At 36.0% G+C, this 22,106-nt stretch overlaps 1 protein-coding gene across 5 annotated transcripts; it reads right to left on the reverse strand.

Annotated features, from left to right (window-relative positions):
- Nucleotides 1-3,096: 3,096 nt before the first annotated feature.
- On the reverse strand, nucleotides 3,097-8,660 carry LOC105059325 (F-box protein At4g00755). Of its 5 annotated transcripts, none has more exons than XM_073249948.1 (6): nucleotides 8,418-8,659; nucleotides 8,087-8,269; nucleotides 5,349-5,567; nucleotides 5,063-5,241; nucleotides 4,001-4,119; nucleotides 3,097-3,551 (listed from the first exon to the last, which is right to left on the reverse strand). In XM_073249948.1, the coding sequence occupies exons 2-6, from the start codon at nucleotides 8,211-8,213 to the stop codon at nucleotides 3,335-3,337; spliced, it is 861 nt and encodes a 286-aa protein (XP_073106049.1). In that variant the 5' UTR covers nucleotides 8,214-8,269; nucleotides 8,418-8,659; the 3' UTR covers nucleotides 3,097-3,334. The 5 variants fall into 5 exon arrangements, 4 of the variants coding, with proteins under 4 accessions (XP_073106049.1, XP_073106046.1, XP_073106047.1 ...); XM_073249945.1 differs by having other exon boundaries at nucleotides 5,349-5,759; nucleotides 8,418-8,657; XM_073249946.1 differs by having other exon boundaries at nucleotides 5,349-5,759; nucleotides 8,385-8,657.
- Nucleotides 8,661-22,106: the final 13,446 nt, after the last annotated feature.

Below are 22,106 nucleotides of genomic sequence, written 5' to 3' on the forward strand. Positions count from 1 at the left end.
CTCCCAGGCCCTGACGTCGGAGATCGACGGCAGGCTTGAGCCCGACCGAGTCTCCGCCGACGGTGCGGCGACAGCAGGCGCCGGTCGCTCGGGTCTGCGAGCCTCCTCCCGGTCGTCATCCGCCTGCTGGGCGGTCGGTGCGCCGTCTACGGACTCAGCAGCCCGTCTTTCAGGCGAAGCGGCGCCCTCGCCCGACGGTCCCTCGGACGGGACTTCGACGAGCACTGTCGGCGCTGACAGTGCAATGACCGGCTCCGCCTCCGACCCAGTCGGTTCGCTCGGCGGAGCCGCACGGGGCCTTTTGGGAGGCTGCGACGGCACGGCGCTTTGCGCCGGCCTCTTCCTCACGGCGTACTGACGTACGTCGGCTGCCGTCAGTCGTGTCCTCAGCGGCATATCTGAAAAGGACGGTAGATGGTCAGTGCCGAAAAGAAAAAACAAAAAGAAGAAAGAGGGGTAAGGAAAATGAAAAACCGACCTAAACGGGGGACCGGGCTAAGGCCGGCGTCGTACAGGGCCTGCTCGGTGACAAGCTCGCTCTGCTTCGGCACCGAGATGTCCTTCAGCCGGTGGAAGTCCTCCCAATCTTTAGCCTCCACCCGACTGTTCTCGTTCGGCTCGGTTCGGGGATTCCCCCAACGGACGGGAAACCCCCAAGGAGCGGAAGATGACGCAAAGAAGAACTGGTTCTTCCATCCGTGAATGGACGATGGAAGACCAGTAATGAAGGAGAGCCCTTTCCGAGGAATAAAATACCACTACCCTCGGGCTTTAGGGTGGGGTCGGAGGACGAAGAAGACTCGGAAAAGGGAGATTCGAGGTTCGGTCGGCAAAAACCGACACAGGAATGCAAAGCTGACTATCAGCCGAACCGAGTTTGGCGCGAGTTGTGCCGGGCACAGCCCGTAATAGTCGAGGATATTTCGAACGAACTCCGGAACCGGAAAGCGAAGGCCGGCCCGGAGGTCCTCCAAGTAGAAGGCCACCTGGCCCTCGGGCGGGCTGTTGACCCGACCGTCGGCGCCAGGGGCGAACAGCCGAAACTGCTCCGGGATGCGATACTGCTCCCGGAGCCGATCGACGTTCGGCCCCGATAGTGAAGAAACCTCCACCTCCGGGGTCGACCGAGTATCGTCGGTCAGCTCTCCCGACCGACCACCTCGTGGAGACGTCCTGGCCATGGGCCCAGACGAGTGGCAGAAGAAGAAGAAGAAGGAGACGGAGAAGACGACGGAGAAGGAACTACAAAGGAAAAGAGAAGCGGAGGAGGGTACCTGGAACAAGGACTCACGCGGGCAGAGTCTCGACAGTGAAATGAGGGGGGTAAAAAAAAAACTAAGTGGGGGCGACCCTGTATATATAGTGCCCCCCGACGGTCGAGATGAAGGCACGACCAACGAGGACTCCCCAGATCCTGCCGCGTGGCGTCATCCGGGCTGTCCGTCGGTCCGACGGTTCGACGCACCTGCCTTCAGATCGGGCCACGTCACCTCCATCCGCTCCAACGAACCCGTCCCAATGGCCGCACGCCACGTGGCGTAAAGGCCGCGACGTTTCGTATCCCCGAAGGGACGGCGGGAACGGCGGTTCCCCTTCTCGATGGGATGAGACGTCTGACACCGACGGAACGTCCGACACCGGCAGGACGTCCGACGCCGACACGACAACTGACGCCGATGGGACGGGGCATCTGACACCGACTGGAGATCTGACGCCGGCGAATCGCTCGACATTCATGAGACGTCTGATATCGTATCAACCCGCGGTACGGTCGGAATTTGGCATACGACGAATCCACTCCTTTCCACCCGGCGTTGCTGCCCAAATGAAGGCATCGATCAGCGCACCGTCCGACTTAGGAGTGGAGGGGGGCAACTGTTGGGGAATACCGACCGACCCCGCCCGTACCGACTTATAATCGGACCGACGGTCGGCCGACCGACCGACCGACCAACCGACCGTCCGACCGACCGACCGAACGCCATCACCGGCCAATTAACGGCCCTTAACCGACTGAGGATGTGTCGGTCGGGCATACTTTTCTCGTTCTCCCGACCGACTGAACCTGAAAGTCTGATGGCCGACTCTCGCAACACGCCCGGCTGGCCTTCGGAGGAACCCCAATCTCCACCCGACGTCACACAGCTGGCCACCGACCTAGGGTCGGTCGACTCTTCCGATCGCCGTACGACTGCCACAAACCGTCAGCTCTGACAACGACATGCGGCACTGCCGCCTAGGGGCATTGTCAACCCTAGTGATTTGACAGCCCCACGATGATGTGACACTTTTACGGTGACTCTGGCAGTCTACAGTGAGTTGACAATTCCTCAATTGTCCGCGCCATTAATGACGGCGCCATACCACGCTCCACTATATAAATCGGGGAAGGCAACAGTGCAAAGGGGCTGGACTTCGACCTCGACTTCAACTTCGAAACCACAGGCTGGCTCTCCCTCTCTCTCTCTCTCGATCGAGCTCTCTGTCTTCATTTCACTGTTGCCCAGTCACCTCTCTGACTTGACCGTCGGAGGATCCCCGCCGGAGCCGCCTCCGATCAGTGTGGACTTCCTTTTTTGCAAGCGCTCGTCTCCCGACGATCAGGCGACGAGAGGATTGGCCGCAACATTTCTTCAAAAATGCTATCTCATTCGTACCTGTGATCATACATGTGTGAGATTTTTACTCAGCTGTTAGGTCATGCAAGACGTCTTGCTTCACGAGGTCAATTTGAGATTTTGAAAAGAATGTTAGTTAGATTTTATTTTAGATACCACATATATCTGAACTCTATCGTTTAGACAGTCGGAATCATCAGCAATTGATAACTATATTTTGTTTATCATAATTTTTTATTCCCATTAAAAGAGTTTTGATTTAGATTATCATTATCAGACCTTATATATTCTTTAAGATTATTTAAGATTATGCTGTATGAGATATGCAGCCCTATCACATAGTCAGGCCTGAATGATGGATTCGGGGTGTGACAGAGATGAGACATAAGCATTGCCTTTGCATGCAAACAAGATGTTTACGTTATTTGAATCCATGACCTTATCAATGCACATGCATGCATGACAGTTTTATTCTATATTTCTAAAATAACAAGGTATTGTATGATAACTACTTTGCTTATACAGAATATTGGTTCTTTATTTCTTTTTTCTTCATCTTTAATTTCTGAGCTTTTATTATAGCAGGAGAAAAAATAAACAACAAACTCTCATCATCCCAGTCTCTCTCTCAAAACAAATGGCAAAGGCCTCGCCGAAGTGTTGCTACAGTAGGACAAAACTTTGCTGCAATCAGAATCCTGTGCCACAGCAGCTCTTCATCTGAACCACCGTCTACATAAACAGCGCAAAACCAGCTGCATGATTCTCCTAACAAAGGAACACCACATGGATTCTCCGGCCTCCTCAACTAATGCACTCCGAGATGCAGCGCAAGGCCTGGCATCTGGGAAGTACTTCAAAACTGGATTTCCCGTCGTATCGGCATCAAACACAGGTGAAAGTGTGTGACCAATAACTTGTACATGGCACACACTTGGACATGCAAAAGAGAAGCATGGAAGCAAATGTAGTTAGAGATTGCAACATCTCTAATAAGGAAACCAACATCTCTAGAATGCAACTTTATAGTATGTTCTCCTTTTTGTTTAAGAAAGCACACATATAAGATCCTGGAAGACAAATATATATATATATATATATATATATATATATATATATATATATATATATATATATATATATATATATATATATATATATATGCAGAAGAAAAAACATGGCCAACCAATCACTAGAGTGGATAATTCAACAAGGTTTAGAGAGACATACTTATGAAGGAAGCACATCTCATTGGAAATTAAACTGAAAATATTTGAAGGAGCAGCTTTGACTATGATGTTTGTTAAAGAGATATCCTAACCTCGACAATTGATTGTACTCATATAACAGAGATAATGTGTAGAAGTTTCTAGAAGATGCACCAGAAATAATATGCACCAGCCATTTCTTGTTTTTGAACCCTGCCCAATAGTTCAATCTGCAGAATTCCACCAATGCAGATAACAGGGCGCGGAAGCTTAAAAGATTGTAATACATTTTCCTGGTACATGGGACAATTGTTAATAACTGAGAACAGAGAAATAGAATGGAGAAAGAGCACTTACAACTTGGATAAAATTTCCAGGCATAAAAGCAATAACAAGACCCATAAATATTCGTCATAGCTGTTTAGAGATATTCTAACCAATGAAGACTTGCCAAGACTCAGCTAATAATGTCATTTTTATTTTTTTGAAAAAAGAAAGAATGGACAGCACATCTTGGTCATCTTTTCCTAGCAGTATTTGATTTTGAAGACCCTCATCCACTTTTAAAGACTTGTAGACTTTGCAAGCTAATGAAATTTCTCCGCAAGGTCGAATGACTACTTTAAGGAAAGAGATACATCAAGATAAATATTGGAGTATAAAACAATATCATACAGCATATGAGCAATAGGGATAGGGACAGTATCCAGGATATCAGATCTAATGCCCTGATTATGAACAAGTATTAGACATAAACAAGAGCTTCAGATACTCCACTCAGGATTTGAAGTGAGCTGGATGATTTTACTCAAACTCATGATTCTATTATACACAATATAATTGATAACTATTGTTTCACTTATGTTTTGTTTGTAATTTTCAAAATATTATAGATACGTTGATACCAAGAGTGTTGGTACCAGTACCAGCATCATGCACTCCATCATTGTTCCAAAAAACACTTCAATATGAAATTAAAAAAAATAAAAACAAAATTGAAGATAAAATGAAATATTAACAATTGAAAAAGATGATTTGGGACCATCTTGACAGTTGGGACACTACCATTGCAATACTGCATAGTACCAATTAAATACAAGTACAGGTCCCAGTACTAGTATTCTAGACCTTGATAAGAATACTTAGACAAGGCAGCTTCTCAGCATTAAAAACTTCTACACCTGCTTATGAGTTAAAACATGGACAAGAGACCAATATCATGAAGCTTCTAGTCACCTGATCCATTTGATATTGTGGTGAAGTATATGTCCACACATAGTTGTCATCAGCAGATTTTTGACTGTTTGCAGCATTGTGCATGGTATCTATTCTGGTCTCTTGTGATAATTTGGAATAACCCATTCTAAACTGCACAGTCTTTGCAGAGTATATGGGATACCCATGTTGAAAGAAAGCTGACAAAATGGAAAATAAGCGGACAAAAATAGTATAACAATTGGCAGGAGGAAATCCAAAGCGCCAAAACTAACTATGTCAATGAATATGGTAACTAAAGACTAACCTTCAAATGGCTGTACCCTTATTTCATCAATGACACAAAGTTTAGACCTCAATCTGTAAGTTAGTGTCTCAGGGACCCCAGGATCCTTCTCCCCTTTGCTCGACCAATAAGAAGGCCCAGTACGCACTCGATCTCTAGGTTCTAATGTATTTTCAATGCCCTCATCTGGATTGTCAGTGCTGGAAGCACCAATTGGCTCATCGATGCAATCACTCTTTGCTGCAGGTGAAGCAAGACAGTAACTAAAATAGGAATAAATCCTGTGATCTTTCTTCTGGCACTCCCATTCATAATTGCTGGATCCAACTTCAGCAATTTTTTTTGAACTACTGACTTCAGTAGCATAAGAGAAAATTGATACATCTGGGCACAGTCTCAAGCACAGCTTCTTGAGGAAACCATTTTCGATTGCTAAAAAATTACAGATCGAAATCAAAAACTCATTCATAAATGGCAAATAGAACTCTATATGAGAATAAGTAGCAGTTTCTCCTGAATAAGTTATGGTTTAATAGCTACTTTGCTGCCTATGTTTATATATGTGTGTGTGTGTGTATTCAATACATCATAAGCAGGTTTTACAGTTCCTCAAAGTAGGAAAAAATAATAACTTGGCAAGCAGTAAAAAAAAACCACCAACTTTACCTGATGAGTTTCACACCTCTTGCATCAAATTTTTAATTAAAAAAAAGAAATTTATAAGTTATAACACATGAAGGACATCTACCAAAAGGAGGGACAATAAAGCCACCCAGCTATTTAGATTGGCAAAAGGCAAATTTTCCCCTTAGCAATCGAACTGAAACATATAACCAGCAAGTCACAAATCATAACAACAAATTGATAACTACTTTGCTCGTTAAAGAATAGAAAATGGAATAACCATAGAAAATTCTGTTATTACCTAGCAACCAACAAGCATTCATGGCCATACAGCAGAAATCTTGGGACTGCTAATGGGAAGGTTGCCATTAAATTTGCAACTACTCACTCAAATTTGTTCAATTCTCTTGTTGAGTCCTCCCTGCTTAATGCTTTTTCTACATTGCCAACTTCATTTTATGAGGAAGAGGCTTGATGGCAGATGGTGTCATCATTGCTGTTGCTGTAGTGTTGTATAACGTAGATAATCCTTGGTTTTCCAAAAGGTAATATGCCTTTGAGTATATAAAGCTCAGGTCAAGCAACACAAAAGATATAAGATTTCTCTCAAGGTAATGACTTAAAGAAAGAATAAATAAAATTAGAATCTTAAAAGCCCCAAAAAAAGAAAAGAAAAGAAAAGATAATTGTAACAAAATACTAGCAGAACTTGTTTTCTCAGATAAAGAAATTGATAGCAGTGACATAGTTGCACCTTCTCATCTCTCCTTTTTTCTCTAACCTTGACATGTATCTACAAGGGATGAGAGTCACTGATTTTATGTGGAAGCAGCAACCACACCTTACTTAAGATAGATCCTAGATTTAAGAGTATTTACAGTGAAATATGTTTCAGATTAATATGGATGACCTTGAGAAGTTTCAAGAAGCTTCAATTTTGATGCTTACACATGCACACACCTCATGCATCTACTTAAGTCCAAGTTAGACAGATTTCTTATTACTGAACTTGAGCTAATGAAGACCCCCATCAACCAACCAATCGAAAAAGCCAGAAAGGTCAAAAGGCTATATTTATAAGCTTTTTGAGACTCAAGAATAACTGGATCAGGTTTGTATCAAATTTTTGACCCTAAACCCAACCAAAAACCCAGTCACACCCTAGATTGCTTTCAACATGAATATGAGAATGCATAGATAATCTTAAGACCTATTGGAAATCCCTATTGAAGAACCAGATCTATTGTATTTTAAGTATTTGAAGAAAAATGTGAATTATTTTTTTCTTTATTATCCATAAACTCAAGTGATTTAGGGATCTTTGACCTAGATTTCTATTGACACTGCCTGAACTCAATCCAATTCAGTGAGCAGCCTATCCTTCTAGAATTTACCCAATTCTCTTGGAAAAGTGGCAGGCAACATTCCCATGTCAAAGATAATGTCCAAGGAACCAGGAGAAGAAAGCACCTAGCATCTCTACTTGATCTCCCACCAAACCAAATACAAATTATCCATGTTTCATCATTGAGACATAGCTTTACTAATATCAACTAAAATGAGAGCATCTAAATTTTTTCTTCTTTATATCCCTATCCCAGCAACTTTAAGAACAGATAATTACTTGTCTCCTCCCCATTCCTCCTCCAATGAACTCACCACAAGTCAAAGTAGAGCAACTAAATCATTTTTGACAATCTGTTTCATATTAAGGTGGATACATGTCACGCCCCAACCCGGAGTTTTAAGAGGAGACATGGGTTTTAGGGGTGGCAGTGTTTGGCTACAACGGCTTGGTGGCCTTATCCCCCACCACGAAAGATCGGAGCAGGGGATCGCGATTTCCCCCGTTTTGATTTTTTTTTCCTTTTTTTTTTTTTTTTGAATGTTTGAACTGAAGTCGGCAAGGATTGCCGAATTCTGGCCAACAAGACCAGCCTTCACAATACATCTGGGCATATAATTCCTTACCAAATCTATTCCAGCTACTAAAATAAACCCCAATAAATCAGCAAAAACAAGTAAACAATTTGTGCCAATCAAGAAAACAACTTCTTTTAGAACCTTCAATCACCAAACCAACAGCCAAAACTCTCTCAAACAAACAAGCAAACAGAGCAGAGACAGTGAATCACCAAACTGCTCCCAGGAGTGGGAGACGGCGGCGAAGCGCACGAGATCAGCGGGATCATCTAGACAAAAGAGCACGCTGGTGGCCGGGTCCTGACCCAGCCAATGGATGAGATCCCAGCAGCTTTCCATCCGGAATCGCCAAAGGAACAATTTTTACCAACAAACTCTAATTCCACGAGATAATTCTATCATCAAAAAAAAAAAAAAATCCCACAAGAACACTCATCAGAATCACCGGAATAAAAAGCATCGCAGAAGACAAATAGCAACAGAGAAAAAAGATAAAGATTCGAGCTTTACCTATAAATTTTTTTTTTGGTAAGAAAGCTTTACCTCTAATTTGGAAGAGAAACTCAGAAAGAAGCCGAGGAGGGGCGAAAATCGATAGAGGGGATTATATTGAGCTCAGCGACTAATATTTCATTTTATTAACAAAGATTAAAATCCAATTTTCCTGGATATGGGAAGTATTTGTTTATTGTAATTGTTCTTCGTGTTTGTTTTGAGTTTATTCTGTGGGCTTTTGGGATACTTTGAGGAAGTGTCTAGATATTTTTGAAGAGAAAGAAAGAGACAGAAGAAGAGCTGCAAAAATTAATCGAGGGATTAAATTGAGCTCATCAACTAATATTTTTTTGTTAATAAATGTTTAATTTCTTTGTTTTTTTTTGGGAAGTATTCTGTCCATCTGTTTTGATTTTATTCAGCGGTGTTTTTGGATATTTTGAGAAAAAATAGAAAGATTTAGATATTTTTCAAGAAAAAGAATAAATAATGTGAGAGAGAAGGGAAAAAAAAAAAAAAAGGCACGAAGGAAAGAAAAGGAAGGAGGAGATAATAAAATTTGAAAAGGCAAAAATAAGGAAAGAAAATTAAGAACCAAGAGGAAAAGGAAAGAATTGATGGAAAAGAAAGAATAAAAGGAAATAAATAGAAAAAGAAATAGAAGATGATAGATAGAATGTATCAAGGGATGTGAATGAGTTGGAACTGGTTGGTTTGAAGCTAAATTCGGAACTGGTTGGTTTGAAGCTAAAACTGGATCGTTTTAAATTAGTTTCCTAAAATCAAAACTGTAATAAATTGATCATCTATAAAAATCATTGGAAATTGACTCAAAAAAATTGATATGATTTAATTCAATTTATCGAATTGATATGTGATAGATTGGACTAAGTCTAAATATAAATATTTTATTTTATATATGATTATTGTTCAATTGAGTAGACTAAATGGGATGGGCTAAGTATAAACATAAAAGATTTTATTGTATAATAAAAATTAAAAATTAATATATATATATATATATACACACACACATACATGGGTTGGGTTGGTTCGGTTTAATCAATTTTTTTGATAATTGAAACTAAAATCAAATCAATTTTTTTTGAGATTTTTTTAAATCCAAACTAAAATAAATTAAAAATAAAAAAATTGATATAAATCAAATTGAAGAGACCAGTCCATATTGGGTTTGCAGTTTGGCCCTTTGTACACCCCTAAATGTACCTATAAGGATGCTCAATCAAGGCAACTGTTAAGGTGGGGTGGGATAAAGGAGCATCCTGGTCTGGGGAGAAGTCAAGATATCTCCTATGTGTGAATTTAAAACTTTGATAATATGTATTTTTTTTTAAATTTTTATTTGATTTAGTTTTAGTTTTAATTTACAACATTTTTAGCTATTAATATAAAAGTTTTACAATATTAGTTGATGCTATATTAATTATAACTATTGTTGGGGAAAAATTTTGCTACTCTTCGCGATCGACTGACTCTCGACTCTCGAACAACCGATCGATGCCCCACTGTCCGAGCGATTGAGACTCCCCCGATTGGCTTCTGGCGAGCTCGCTTCTGGCGAGCTCTCCCCTCGGCAACCAATTATCCTAGGCCGACTAGGCGGCAGCACTCAACGGATTCATTCAGCCGACTTATAGATTCTCTCCCTCCAACCCACATCGGATCCAATCTTGACTCCAAGTTTACATTCTTCTGTCGACCACAATTCCTTCTTATGGATCAGGATCTCAAGGCACATATGTCAGTCGAGCGGCTAAATGCCAAGCATGACCGTCATGCAATCTTGTCCAGTCACATCAAGTCACATTACCCCGGGGTCATATTCTGAACAGCCAGCTACACGCTGTGATAAGGAGCTGTGCTAAATCAAGCCATCTCGGAGTCATTAATTACACCCCATATGCGGTAAGACCCGCCACCGTGGCTCGTGACAAGATGCGACGGATTGAGATGATCGGGAGGGCCAGGAATAGCCCCCCTCTACCTCCCATTTATGGCTTTTTCCTAGGAGGTCAATCAAAAGCGGCCGATTTATGGTTGGCTAACCCTCCTTCGAACATCCTCTCAGTCCCATCAAAGCCCCCGTGGGTCTACTGACAGCTGTCAAGCAATAATTGGCCACAATATCTGAGGCTATGATAGCAGATCATCCTTCAGAAGCTCCCATTTCTGTCTATAAGAGGAGGCCTAAAGGGGACTCCAAAAAGGTACGTAAAAACTCTGCCTCTCATGCTCCTTCTTCTATTGAATTAGATTTTTAATTTGAGCATCGAAAGATCCCTACCGAAGCAACCTCCACCGACTCCAGTTGCTCCGACGTCGAACAGAAATCGGCACCAACAACTATCATAAAATTTTAAAATAAAAGAAATACCAATGAGATTGCTTAGGAAAGTTATTTCAATTCTTGATTAATTTTTTAGCTTCTTAATTTAGCTGATGTAAATAGAGATACTCAGAAAAAAATTGGGATCGTTGGATCAAAAATATCGTCATTTAATGAAATAGTAACCAAGCCAAGTGCGGCCTCAATTTGACCAAGATCTAGTCTAAACTACTTCAGGTTACCTAGATAGCCACCACAAATCAAGTTAGATTTATTTTGGAGTTGGGATTGGTTGGGTTTTTTGTAAGCTGAATTTAATAGACTAAACAGCTTTTTCTTTTTTAAATTAACTTTTGTCAAATTGAATTAGGTTTGTTTAGTTTTAACGAGATTAGACTCAATTTTTGAGATCTAAAATCATGCATATTTATTTATTTGTAGGATCGAGAAGTTGAAGTTATAAAAAATAAATGTTTCTCTTTGCACCTTACCACTTGTATCATAAACTATTTTTATACTTATTATCTTAGCAATCATGAAAGGCTGAGGATCTTTGATAACCTATCTTGACTTCCTTTCTCCTGCACACAAACACACTTTATGCCCAGCTTCTATACTGATCTAGCTTATATAAAATGAAGATTCCACTTGTATGAAGCTCTCCTTATACTATGGTAGCATTTGGTAATCCAAATGGAATCACCATGGTGATCTAAGATTATAAATGATCTAAATCCTATGGTAATCTGATCTTTAAGGATCTAAGATCACAGCATTTGGTAGATCATGATCCAATGATTAAAAATTTTCAGATATTTATGAGTAACTTATTTGGTATTCTATGAAAATTCAAGATCACTGATCATATAATACCAAAACTATCCATGATATATTCTATAAAAATATAATTATTAATCATATAAATATATTATAATAAAATATTAATATACTTATTAATGTACTAATAATTAATATATTCTATAAAATATATTTATTAGTCCTATAAATTATTAATATTATAAAAATATATTAATTATTATTATAGAATTAATATTTTTATACTTATAATATATTACTTATTAATATGAATATTTAATTTTGATTAAAAAAAGGCAAATAGAAGTAATATATTAAATAGTTTTATTATATAAATATAAAGTATAATAAGATATTTTTACTCCAATTTAAAATTATCATTGAATCATGATATGATAATAATATGATAAATAATATATTACAATGTAATATATATATCATAAATATAATATATAATATCAATATAATATAATATCAAAAAATAATATTGATATAATATATTAATAATATATTGATATATCAATTTTTTAAACCAGACTAAGAGATATTTTTATCCTTAAATTTCAATCAATGATCACTATCTGGGGATGATCTTGGATTTCTGACATCAAGGATGGGCATTCCTGTTGGATATCAACATCACATGACGATAAGTATGCATGTAAAAATTTTAAAAATTTTAAACACATACAGAATATGCAGTGAAAATAAAAATTTTTATATTATTTTAATATTATTCTAGGACAATCGTTTAATATAATGTTCTACCATTATGTCAGAATAATCTTATATTAGAATAATATTAAAATAATTTTTTAGTTAGATTTAATCTAATCTAGCATGCATAGAAATCAAATTTCATAATTTAGAAATCATCATATATGCAAGATAAAATCTAAGAAGAAGATCTGAATTTTATCTTTATGCGGATAGATTTTCACTGTGATCCGATGATTCGATGATCTGAGGATGTCTTCGAGGTCTCAATGTAGCCACACAAGTATCCGACCTCTATAAGTATCTATCAAAATTGATCTGATCAGGAGGTCTCGATCTCACCAGGGTGCTAGCTCTCTTGCAAAGATTGCTTTCTGGATTGTCGAATCGATTTGATCTTTTGTTTTTCTTTTCAAAGAAATCAAATAGATCTATAGAAAAAATTTGAAATCAGATCAAATCTGATTTTTTTTTCTACTTTTCTCTTCTCAAGAGAAAATCAAAGATCTACTGAAGAAGATAAGATATCTAATTTTTTTTTTCTTCTATCTTGTCCAACCTTTGGACTATATTTAAGGAGAAGAAGAGAAAAATCATCCATCTCATGGATCAAAAAAATAAATCAGATCAAATCTAATTTTAATCATATCCAACTCTTGAACAACTTTAGAGGAAAGGAAGAAGGAGACATGTCCAATTTTTGGACAAAGAAAGAGGGAGAGAGGTTACCTTCAACAACCAACTATTGGTTGTAAGAAAGAAAGGATGAGAAGGGAGAGGGGAGCCCACTTTTTTTCTCTTGTAGAAAAACTCCACGCCACAAACCTCGGGCATCCATCCCTTCTCCATGCCAAACTCTATCTTTTGGGGCATCCAAAGATGATTTTATCACCAAGGGTGGTGCCCTCTTCTTATCCCTTATTTAAACATAAGAGGTGGCTAGGGTTGTTAGGGATAAGATAGCGTTGGATTAGAACTCCTCATCTTAGTGCCGCCCACAACTTTGTTCTCCCTAATGTTTCAATGCCCAAGAGCTTCTCTATGTAAAGACATGGGTGTGAAAACTTCTCTATAAGGCATGAGAACTTATAGGCACTGGGGCTTCTCTTTGGATTGGGTCAATGTTGGTTGAAAACCAAATAAAACATGGAGTCTAATTTAGATCAGGTTTCATCATAAATTAAGTCCAATCCTATTAGACTCATGAAACCCAATCCAAATCAAATTCAAACCATATCAAATCAAATTAAATCTAATTTAATTTGATTAAGATTCAATCCAAATCAAATATTGCTAAAGATTAGGTCAAACCGAATCTAGATAGGTTTGGATCTAGTATCTATTCAAGCTCATCCTATTAGATCAACAAAATCTAGTTTCAGTCAAACTCAAATCAAAACTAATCAAATTAAATCTGATTTAATTTGATTAGAATCTAATCTTAATATTTGATTAAATCAAATAATATGCAATAATTATAATTTAGTCCTCCTATAATTTACTAACTCTTAGTAAGTCCTCAATGTAACTTTTATATTTTAATTCAATCATCAATCAAATTGATAATTAAGATCACTTACAATTTACGATTCAAAATCATGATTCGACAGTCCAATCAGTCAGAACCTCTTTTATGTGTGATCCGATAGGTTCTATTCTGTCTGGTAGTAAAAAATATTTTGATCTTCATCAAAATATCATTAAAATTTTTTTTAATAGATTGAAATAATTTCAACTCACCAATCGATAATTATTGACCATCAAAATAATTCTCATTGATCTCATAATCCACAAAAATATCTAGCAGCATGTAGTGTTAATCCAGTAGAACAGAAGAATGAACCTCTAGGTATAATTACCATGTGATTCAATTCTTCTATCGTGAGTCTCGATAAGATGGAGGTTATGAAAAACTCATCAAATCTCATCGTCTGTCATATGTAAGATTTAATTAGCTTGAGTTCAAATCATGAAATCTTATAAATTTTTTTTTTCTATAATTCACTATACGGTGGCCACGGTCTTATGAACTCGACTTCATAAATCATATAGGACTACTTCTTAACTACTAAGGTCAATAGATCCCTTTTAAGTGTGCACTCTATTTCTATAACGAATCTACTGTAGCCAACATGTACGACAAGAATCTAAATCACTAGGAGATCAAGTTTATGTGTAGTTAAACTACAGCAATCTCACTATGAGTAGTCGAGACACTGCAGGTCTAAGAATCACTCATACAACTACTGCATCAAGAATGTCACAATGAGTGAGTAGTCATTCAAGTGATTTCTCGTATTGATCATGCTCAGTACCTTTGTTCTCTAACAACCATCTACACTCTCGCTCCAGTATCTTCACACTGTCGACTCGAGACTCATCTCTCCTAAGAGAAGCGATCCGTGCATCAATCGGATCAATCATCATTTTCATGATGATCCATCGATCGAAAGTAATTTAAGAATTAACTATCAATGACACATATCTCAAATTCTCAACTCTTGAGAATATGTGTCATCATCTATTAATTTTTTAAATGATTCATGGATACATACACTACATGAATGAAATTAACTATCCTAATTAATTAGATCTAGTACAAAATTATATCCTAGAAAGAGTTAATGTGTCGGTTTGATTGGCTTCTAGGACATACATCTAATAATTTTATTATTGGATTAGATGATAATTTAAGAAGTGAAAATGATTTAAAATTACTACCATGTAGGATTATCATGATGCAACCAAATATAGTGATCTTATAATTATCATCTCCACCCATATCAAGTGTCTATGATGTCGATATGAATATTTTTGGTTATCATTAAAATTTATCATTTAATATACAATAAAATTTTGATGATGTTTGTAACATTCTTTTGTTATAATTTATTAATTTATTTTATATTTTAAAACTATTTGAAAAAGAAGAAAAGAAGTTGTATCCTTTACATTGCCTGGGGCTAATATTATTATGCTGATATTAGTGATGAAACTTTCTATATGGAGGCTCCTATATAAAGTTCTCTTTTCACCATATGAACATCAGTAGTAATAATGGAAGTTTTTGGCTTAGCCACTATTATTAAAAAACTTGACTAGTGGAGCCTTCTATTTATTATAATTTATTATATAGTAATACTGTATTTCAAGAACAGCTGAAAAGGAGATAAAAAAATGTATCCCATACATCATGTAGGGCTATATTCATGATACCACTATTAATGATAAGAGTTTCTCAATGAAAATCAGCCTATGTAGAGCTTTGCTTGCCATATGAATGTTGGTATTCATAATACAAGTATTTGCTTAGTCATCATTAAAATTTATTGCTTAATATATAAATAAAATTTGGTTATTGAAACTTTCTATTTACTATTTGACTATATTACATTTCAAAAATAGTTGAAAAAGGAGAAAAGACTCATATATTGTGCATGATATATGCTAATATATATATCTAAGATAGAGGCTCGGCTTATGCAGACATCTCTATTTACCAAGTAGACACCACTGTTAATGATACTAGTATTAATATACTTTGTTATAGTTAAAGTTTATTGCTCAATGTACAATAAAATTTAGCTATTCAATATTATAATTAGTTACATTGTCATGTTACATTTCAAAAATAGTGGAAAGAAAGAGAAGAAAAGGTACCTTACACATCTTGCAAGGTTGATGTTGATGATGCTGGTATTAATCAAAAATTTATGCACGAAATCTTAACTTATCTAGAATTCTCTTTTTCATATTATTAATACTTTTTTTGTCCCATCCATCTGAGTGTCGAGGAGCTTGAAGTCCTGGGGAACTTGGTTGGTTGGTGGAGAAAGACGTTGAGTCTCAATGACAATGAGGTTAGTATGCATGGGTTTGCCACCAGTATCTAATTAACCAAAAAAATGATGATAATAATCGAAGAGAGGATAGAGAGTAGAAAGGATATAGATGCTCTGATCTTTAAAGACTTTTATTACTATCATACTATCATTTAAAGGAGATGGATTAGATAAGAGTGTAGCACTAGAATACAAAAAGGATGTAGCACTCGGATATACTAAAGTGTAGCATCAGGTTATAGTAGAAATTTAAATTACAGCTACTCATACAATTAAAACTACTGGTAGAGTATAACTAAGATAAGATAAAAAAAGATGCATTTGATTGATTATCGAGAGAGCCTTTTACATGGAGTATAATTCTAATACTTATATTAAAATAAAATAATTTCCTACTCTAATTGTTGCCCATGTTTGCTTCCACTTCTAGCGATAATAACAACTGGTGCCTATGTCCCATTACTCCATGTCCAGAATGGTACCATAATCAAACCGATAGATCCTATCCTATCTATTAGGCTAATAACTTCGATATTAGCTGTTGGTCTGATAATCATGCTCCTTATCATATCTCCATTCAGCCTACTTTATATTATTATTTCATATATTCACCTTTAGTGGTATACTCTCATTTTGGCATCTAACAAGATGTCTTTAGTCAAATGCTACACAATGTCCCTTCAGTTTCAGCTTTTGGAGTACTCATTATACCTATTCTCATTCTATGCAGTCAATTTAGGCAAGTATCTTCTACATATCAATTTGAACAAGGATGTGGCATAAATATATGTGGACACTAAAATTAACAATATGACAAGCGCTTCTGCTTCGTAATTATTAAATTCATTACTTAATATACAATAGAAGTAGGGCTATTGAAGCCTTTTATCTATAATAGTTTGTTACAATGCTATACTATATTTCAAGAATGAATGAAAAAAGAACGAAAAAATTATACTTCATGCATTACAAGGGTTATATGCTAGCTTATTGAGAATTCTACAAATTTATTTATATATCAAATTTTAACATGCATATAGTTATTAACTTTAAGCATGAGTTCGATATAAATTGAATTAGGTATAGGCCCGGCATATAGTTATCAAACCCATGTATAATGAGATTAAGAATTGGTCATGCATAGGTTTGCCACCAGCATCTAATCAACCAAAAAGATGATGATGAAAATCGAAGAGAGGATAGAGGGTAGGGAGGGTATAGATGCTTTGAGCTTCAAAGACTTTTACTATTGTCATACTATCGTTTAAAGAAGATGGATTAGATAGGGGTGTAGCACTAGACTACAAAAGGGATGTAGCACTCAGATACACTAAGGTGTAGCACTAGGTTATAGTAGAAATCTAAATTACAGCTATTCATACAATAAAATTGCTAGTAGAGTATAACTAAGGTAACATAAAAAAAAAGTTGCATTTGATTGATTGTCGAGAGGGTCTTTCACACAACGTATAATTCCAATACTTGTACTTAAATAAAATAATTATCTACTCTAATTGTTGCCCATGTTTAATTGCTTCCACTTCTAGCGATAATAACAATTGATGCCAATTGTATCCCATTACTCTATATCCAGATATGGTACCACAATCAAACTGATAGATCTTATCCTATCTATCAGGGTAATAACTTTGGTATCCCCTGTCGGTCTGATAATCATATTTTTTATCATATCTCTATTTAGTCTACTTGACATTATTATTTCATATATTCGCCTTTAGTGGGACACTCTTCACTTTGACATCTAACAAGATGTCTTTGGTCAACTGCTACACAATATCCCTTCGGTCACAGCTCTTGGAGTTCTCATTGTACCTATTCTCGTTCTATGCAGCCAATTTAGGCAAGTGTCTTCTATATATCAATTCGAACAAAGATGTGATGCAAATATATATAGACATTGAAATTAACAATATGACAAGAGCTTCAGCTTTATAATTATTAAATTCATTACTTAATATACAATAGAAGTAGGGCTATTGAAGCCTTTTATCTATAATAATTTGTTACAATGCTATGCTGTATTTCAAGAATGGATGAAAAAAGAAGGAAATAACTATACTTCATGCATTGCAAGGGTTATATGCTTGCTTATTAAGAATTCTATAAATCTATTTATATATCAAATTTTAACATGCATACAGTTATTAACTTTAAGCATGAGTTCAATATAAATTGAGTTATGTATAGGCCTGATATATAAATATCGAACCCATGTATAATGAGATTAAGAATTGGTCATGCAAGGTCCAACCTCAAATAAGTCAAAGCCTTTGTACATATACATTTTTATATCATCATATAAAGAGACAGTTTTTGCATGGAGATATTATCAAATACAGTAAGTCTAGCAATGGTTATAAACTTCAGTGATGGGTGTTTTTCTTCAAAGAAATGTCAATCCATCTTCTTCTTGTTATTACTATTTCATTTTTCATTATTTTACATATTCTTCTGGAAGGATTTGAAGCTTTGGATAGAGAAATATTATCAAAAATGCATTACCATTGGAGGAATGAATATAATTGAGGAGGAGATTTTCATCAAGTACTTTCAGTTGTTCAGCATGGTGCAAAGTTTTAGATCATTGATCATAATATCAGTCATATGGGAAGCTTGTGTTTTATTTGTGAGAAGATATGCAAGTTCAATCTAATCCATATTTTTTAGAGTTTGTTTTCCATATGGATGATAGCAAGGAAAACTACGTAGAAAATGAGATGACATGGTTGCTGGATAACATTGTTGTGCCAAAGGAATAATCCCTTATTAGCTTTTTTAAAGCAAACAATCTCTAATCAAGTTTATTTAGAAGATTTTTCTTTCATTAAGTGAAAATGTAATTGATAAGACATATATGATGAAGAGGGCATTCATAACTCCAACTAATGAAAGTATTGATAAAATTAGTTAATGCATCATTCAGATGTTTCCTGGAGGTGAAGTGACAGATTTTTTATATGATTCAATAGAAGATAACATGTGTGTTTTATATGAGCAAAAAGTTTTAATTTTTTCATCAAAAAAAGAATTTTAAATTTAGTTTTAAATAAAAACTTTCCCTCTCATAGATTAAGTCTAAAAGTTGGTGCAACAATCATGCTATTCATCCAAGAAATAGATTTTGCCATAGTACTCAATTGCATCATAGAAAGTTCTGCTCCTGGGCAATTTGGTGACATGCACTTTGAGCTCTTTACAGTAGATTTCTTCCACCCAACTATTATGGCTTAATTGAAATTGTTATCATATCCTCTCTTTCTTCACCCATGTCATGAAGAGTATGTCTCCTTAGCGACACCATAATGCCTGCCACATCTTGCCTAACTCAAGCTTGGACAACATTGGAACTAATTTAGTAGCTAGATAATATGAGAAGAGGAACCAATTAAGCTAGTAGCTAGTTGATTTTGAAGACATTGGCGCCTTGCAAACCTCTTCTTGAGCTATCATTCTTTTGATGGTTCATACTTTTTCTTTGCTCTTTGTTCAATTGTCAGCCTTTTTCAGTTCTTGGGTAGTCGTAATGTATTTTTGAAGCTTCATGTTTAATGTATAATCTAAGTATGAAGGAGAAAAAGGCCTACCAAGCTTTGGTCTGATGAGTTCTTGTAACAAATTTTTTGATTGAAAATCTTTGGCTTGCTACTCAGGCATGCAATAGATAAAACAAGCTAATCGAATTGCAAAGGATTGTAAAAGCAATGGACTAAGATCAGATTCCTATTATTTTGGTTCCTTCTTCTTCTTCTATTGAAAAAGACAAAGTTCACCGCAAGGCCCTAATACATCCTATATCTATGATATTATACAAAGCCAATGTAATCAAGACCGCTAGAAAATTACTATCCTGAATACGGTGGGCTATCTAGATAGCACCAAATGCAACCATCCAACTTGTCAGGTGATGTTGAGAATCATTACATGTTCAATTAGGATTTTATTTATTTATTTATTTGTGTGTTTGTAACCTATTTAAAATAGGACTTTATCTCTAGTGTTATCCTATTTAATTAAAAAAAAAAATTTAGTGGTTTTTATTTTTTGAGTTTAGGTAGGAATTAAACTCCACCCATACGATGCCTATTTAAAGGAACCATTGGCATCTCTTTTAGGATGTAGGAAGAAAAAGAGAAGAGAAATTATTTATACGTGTGGAGATTTTTTTATAAGACACCTATGTGAGATTTTGGCCTTTATTCTTTTTGAATAAATTATTTTTCTCTCTCAATTTTTTGTTCTTTCATAAATTTTTCATGATTTTTGAATTTTTTTTTTTTATTTTATGTTTGTTTTGAATTTTGGACCAGCACAATCGATCTACTATATGTAGTATGTCATTCTATATGGTATCAGAGCCATAGGCTTGGAGATTGATGATTCGTATACTCATAGCTCGATATAGCTAAAGAACTTTCAGTAATTCATTATGCGGTAGTATAAATTTATAGACTCTTATTTTGTAATTCAAAAGTTGAATTATTATAACTGAAGCTGTAATGATCAAAATATTGAACAACACCAATTATGCATTTTGGAAGGCCAGCATCAAATCTTTTCTGATCAGATAAAATTTATGAGAGGTCATGAATGAGATATGTCACATCCCAAATCCGAAATATAACACGGCCATGCTATCGAGGGATGGAGCCCACGATAACACAAAGTCAATCCATCATAATCATCTAAAATCCATCAAATAAAAAGATTCAATTCTATTATTCATCAAATAATCGAACCAATATTGGTTCAGAGCATCTAAATCCAAAAGCAAGTATCAACCCGAATCTTAACATTCATAAATAATTATAAATTCATAATCATAAAATAAACTAAACTTCTGCTATCAAATTTTCAAGCTTGCTATGCAGATCTTCAAGCTTGGATTCTTTTTGCCTATCCTAATCTTATTTCTCTGTTCAAACAAAAAGAAAACAAAAAGAATATGAGCTACACTAGCCCAGTAAGTAGAACTTGCGCTTCTTTATTGGATCAAGCATAAGTTTTTCATGATAATGTAATATTTAGAAAATAACAGGTAATACAAAATAAAGCATTTCATAGAGCATATAACAAAACAAGTTATAAACTTATCATGCATGCATAAATCATGTATATTTCACAATCATGAATCGTAAATCATTTTTAACATGTATTCATGTCATGTTTCAAAACATTGCTCACAGATATTCGTGCTAAGGTCACTATTATACCCATGACAGGGCCATGTTTCTTAATCGACAGAGTTCTTAATTCATGTGCCAACTTTATACCCGCTGGCAGGGCCATATTTCGTGTAGATGCTAGCTCCGGATGTCGACCTTTCCGAAGGGATTCATTCATAGCCATCTGAGAGCCTTTGAAATTATTATATCTTTTTTTTTTAAAGCATTATATATACATAGACGGAAAAATAATAAAATTCATGATTCATAATCATGTTATTTTCATAAGACATATTCATGAAATCAATGCTCATAATAAAACATGCTTTTTCATATCACATATGCCGATCCTTATTTTATGAAAAATTATGATTTCATCAATAGCAATTCTTTGCATAAAAATATGATCATTTAAAAATAAATAAGGAGCATAAGATCTACTTACCTCGTTCATCTTAGATCTTCAGACTTCGTTAGAAAAATCAGCTAATCCTATTTAAAATATCAAATCATTATCAAATTCTATTCCATAAATATAATAAGATTAAATTATAAAGAAAGAGAACCGTTGATCGGATGTGTCGGACCATCCAGATACCAGGACAATTCAGGATCTCTGATCTGAGGGTCAGATTCAAGTGACTTGATCAAAAAGTTGTGAAGCACAAATTAGATCAAGATCAACCAATAGAGTTCATTAATAATGAATTTGAAAGATCCTTGATACGATCAAATGAGGTTGACATACAGCACGGATATCAAAGCAACTTTGGATCATCTTGTTAGAGTCAATATGAGCCCCTAAAAGATGAAGGCATGACTCGGTACAGGA

The sequence above is a fragment of the Elaeis guineensis genome, chromosome 16 (assembly GCF_000442705.2).
Source record: "Elaeis guineensis isolate ETL-2024a chromosome 16, EG11, whole genome shotgun sequence".
In the NCBI taxonomy this organism is placed as follows: domain Eukaryota; kingdom Viridiplantae; phylum Streptophyta; class Magnoliopsida; order Arecales; family Arecaceae; genus Elaeis; species Elaeis guineensis.

Excerpts from the sequence above, each read along its gene's own strand:
- LOC105059325 (XM_073249945.1), bottom strand. The coding sequence starts at position 8,213 with ATGGAAAGCTGCTGGGATCTCATCCATTGGCTGGGTCAGGACCCGGCC. Across the intron at positions 5,760-8,086 it reads CCACTCCTGGGAGCAGTTTG|CAATCGAAAATGGTTTCCTC; the intron begins GTGATTCACTGT and ends GTAATTTTTTAG. Across the intron at positions 5,242-5,348 it reads AAGGGTACAGCCATTTGAAG|CTTTCTTTCAACATGGGTAT; the intron begins GTTAGTCTTTAG and ends CCATTTTGTCAG.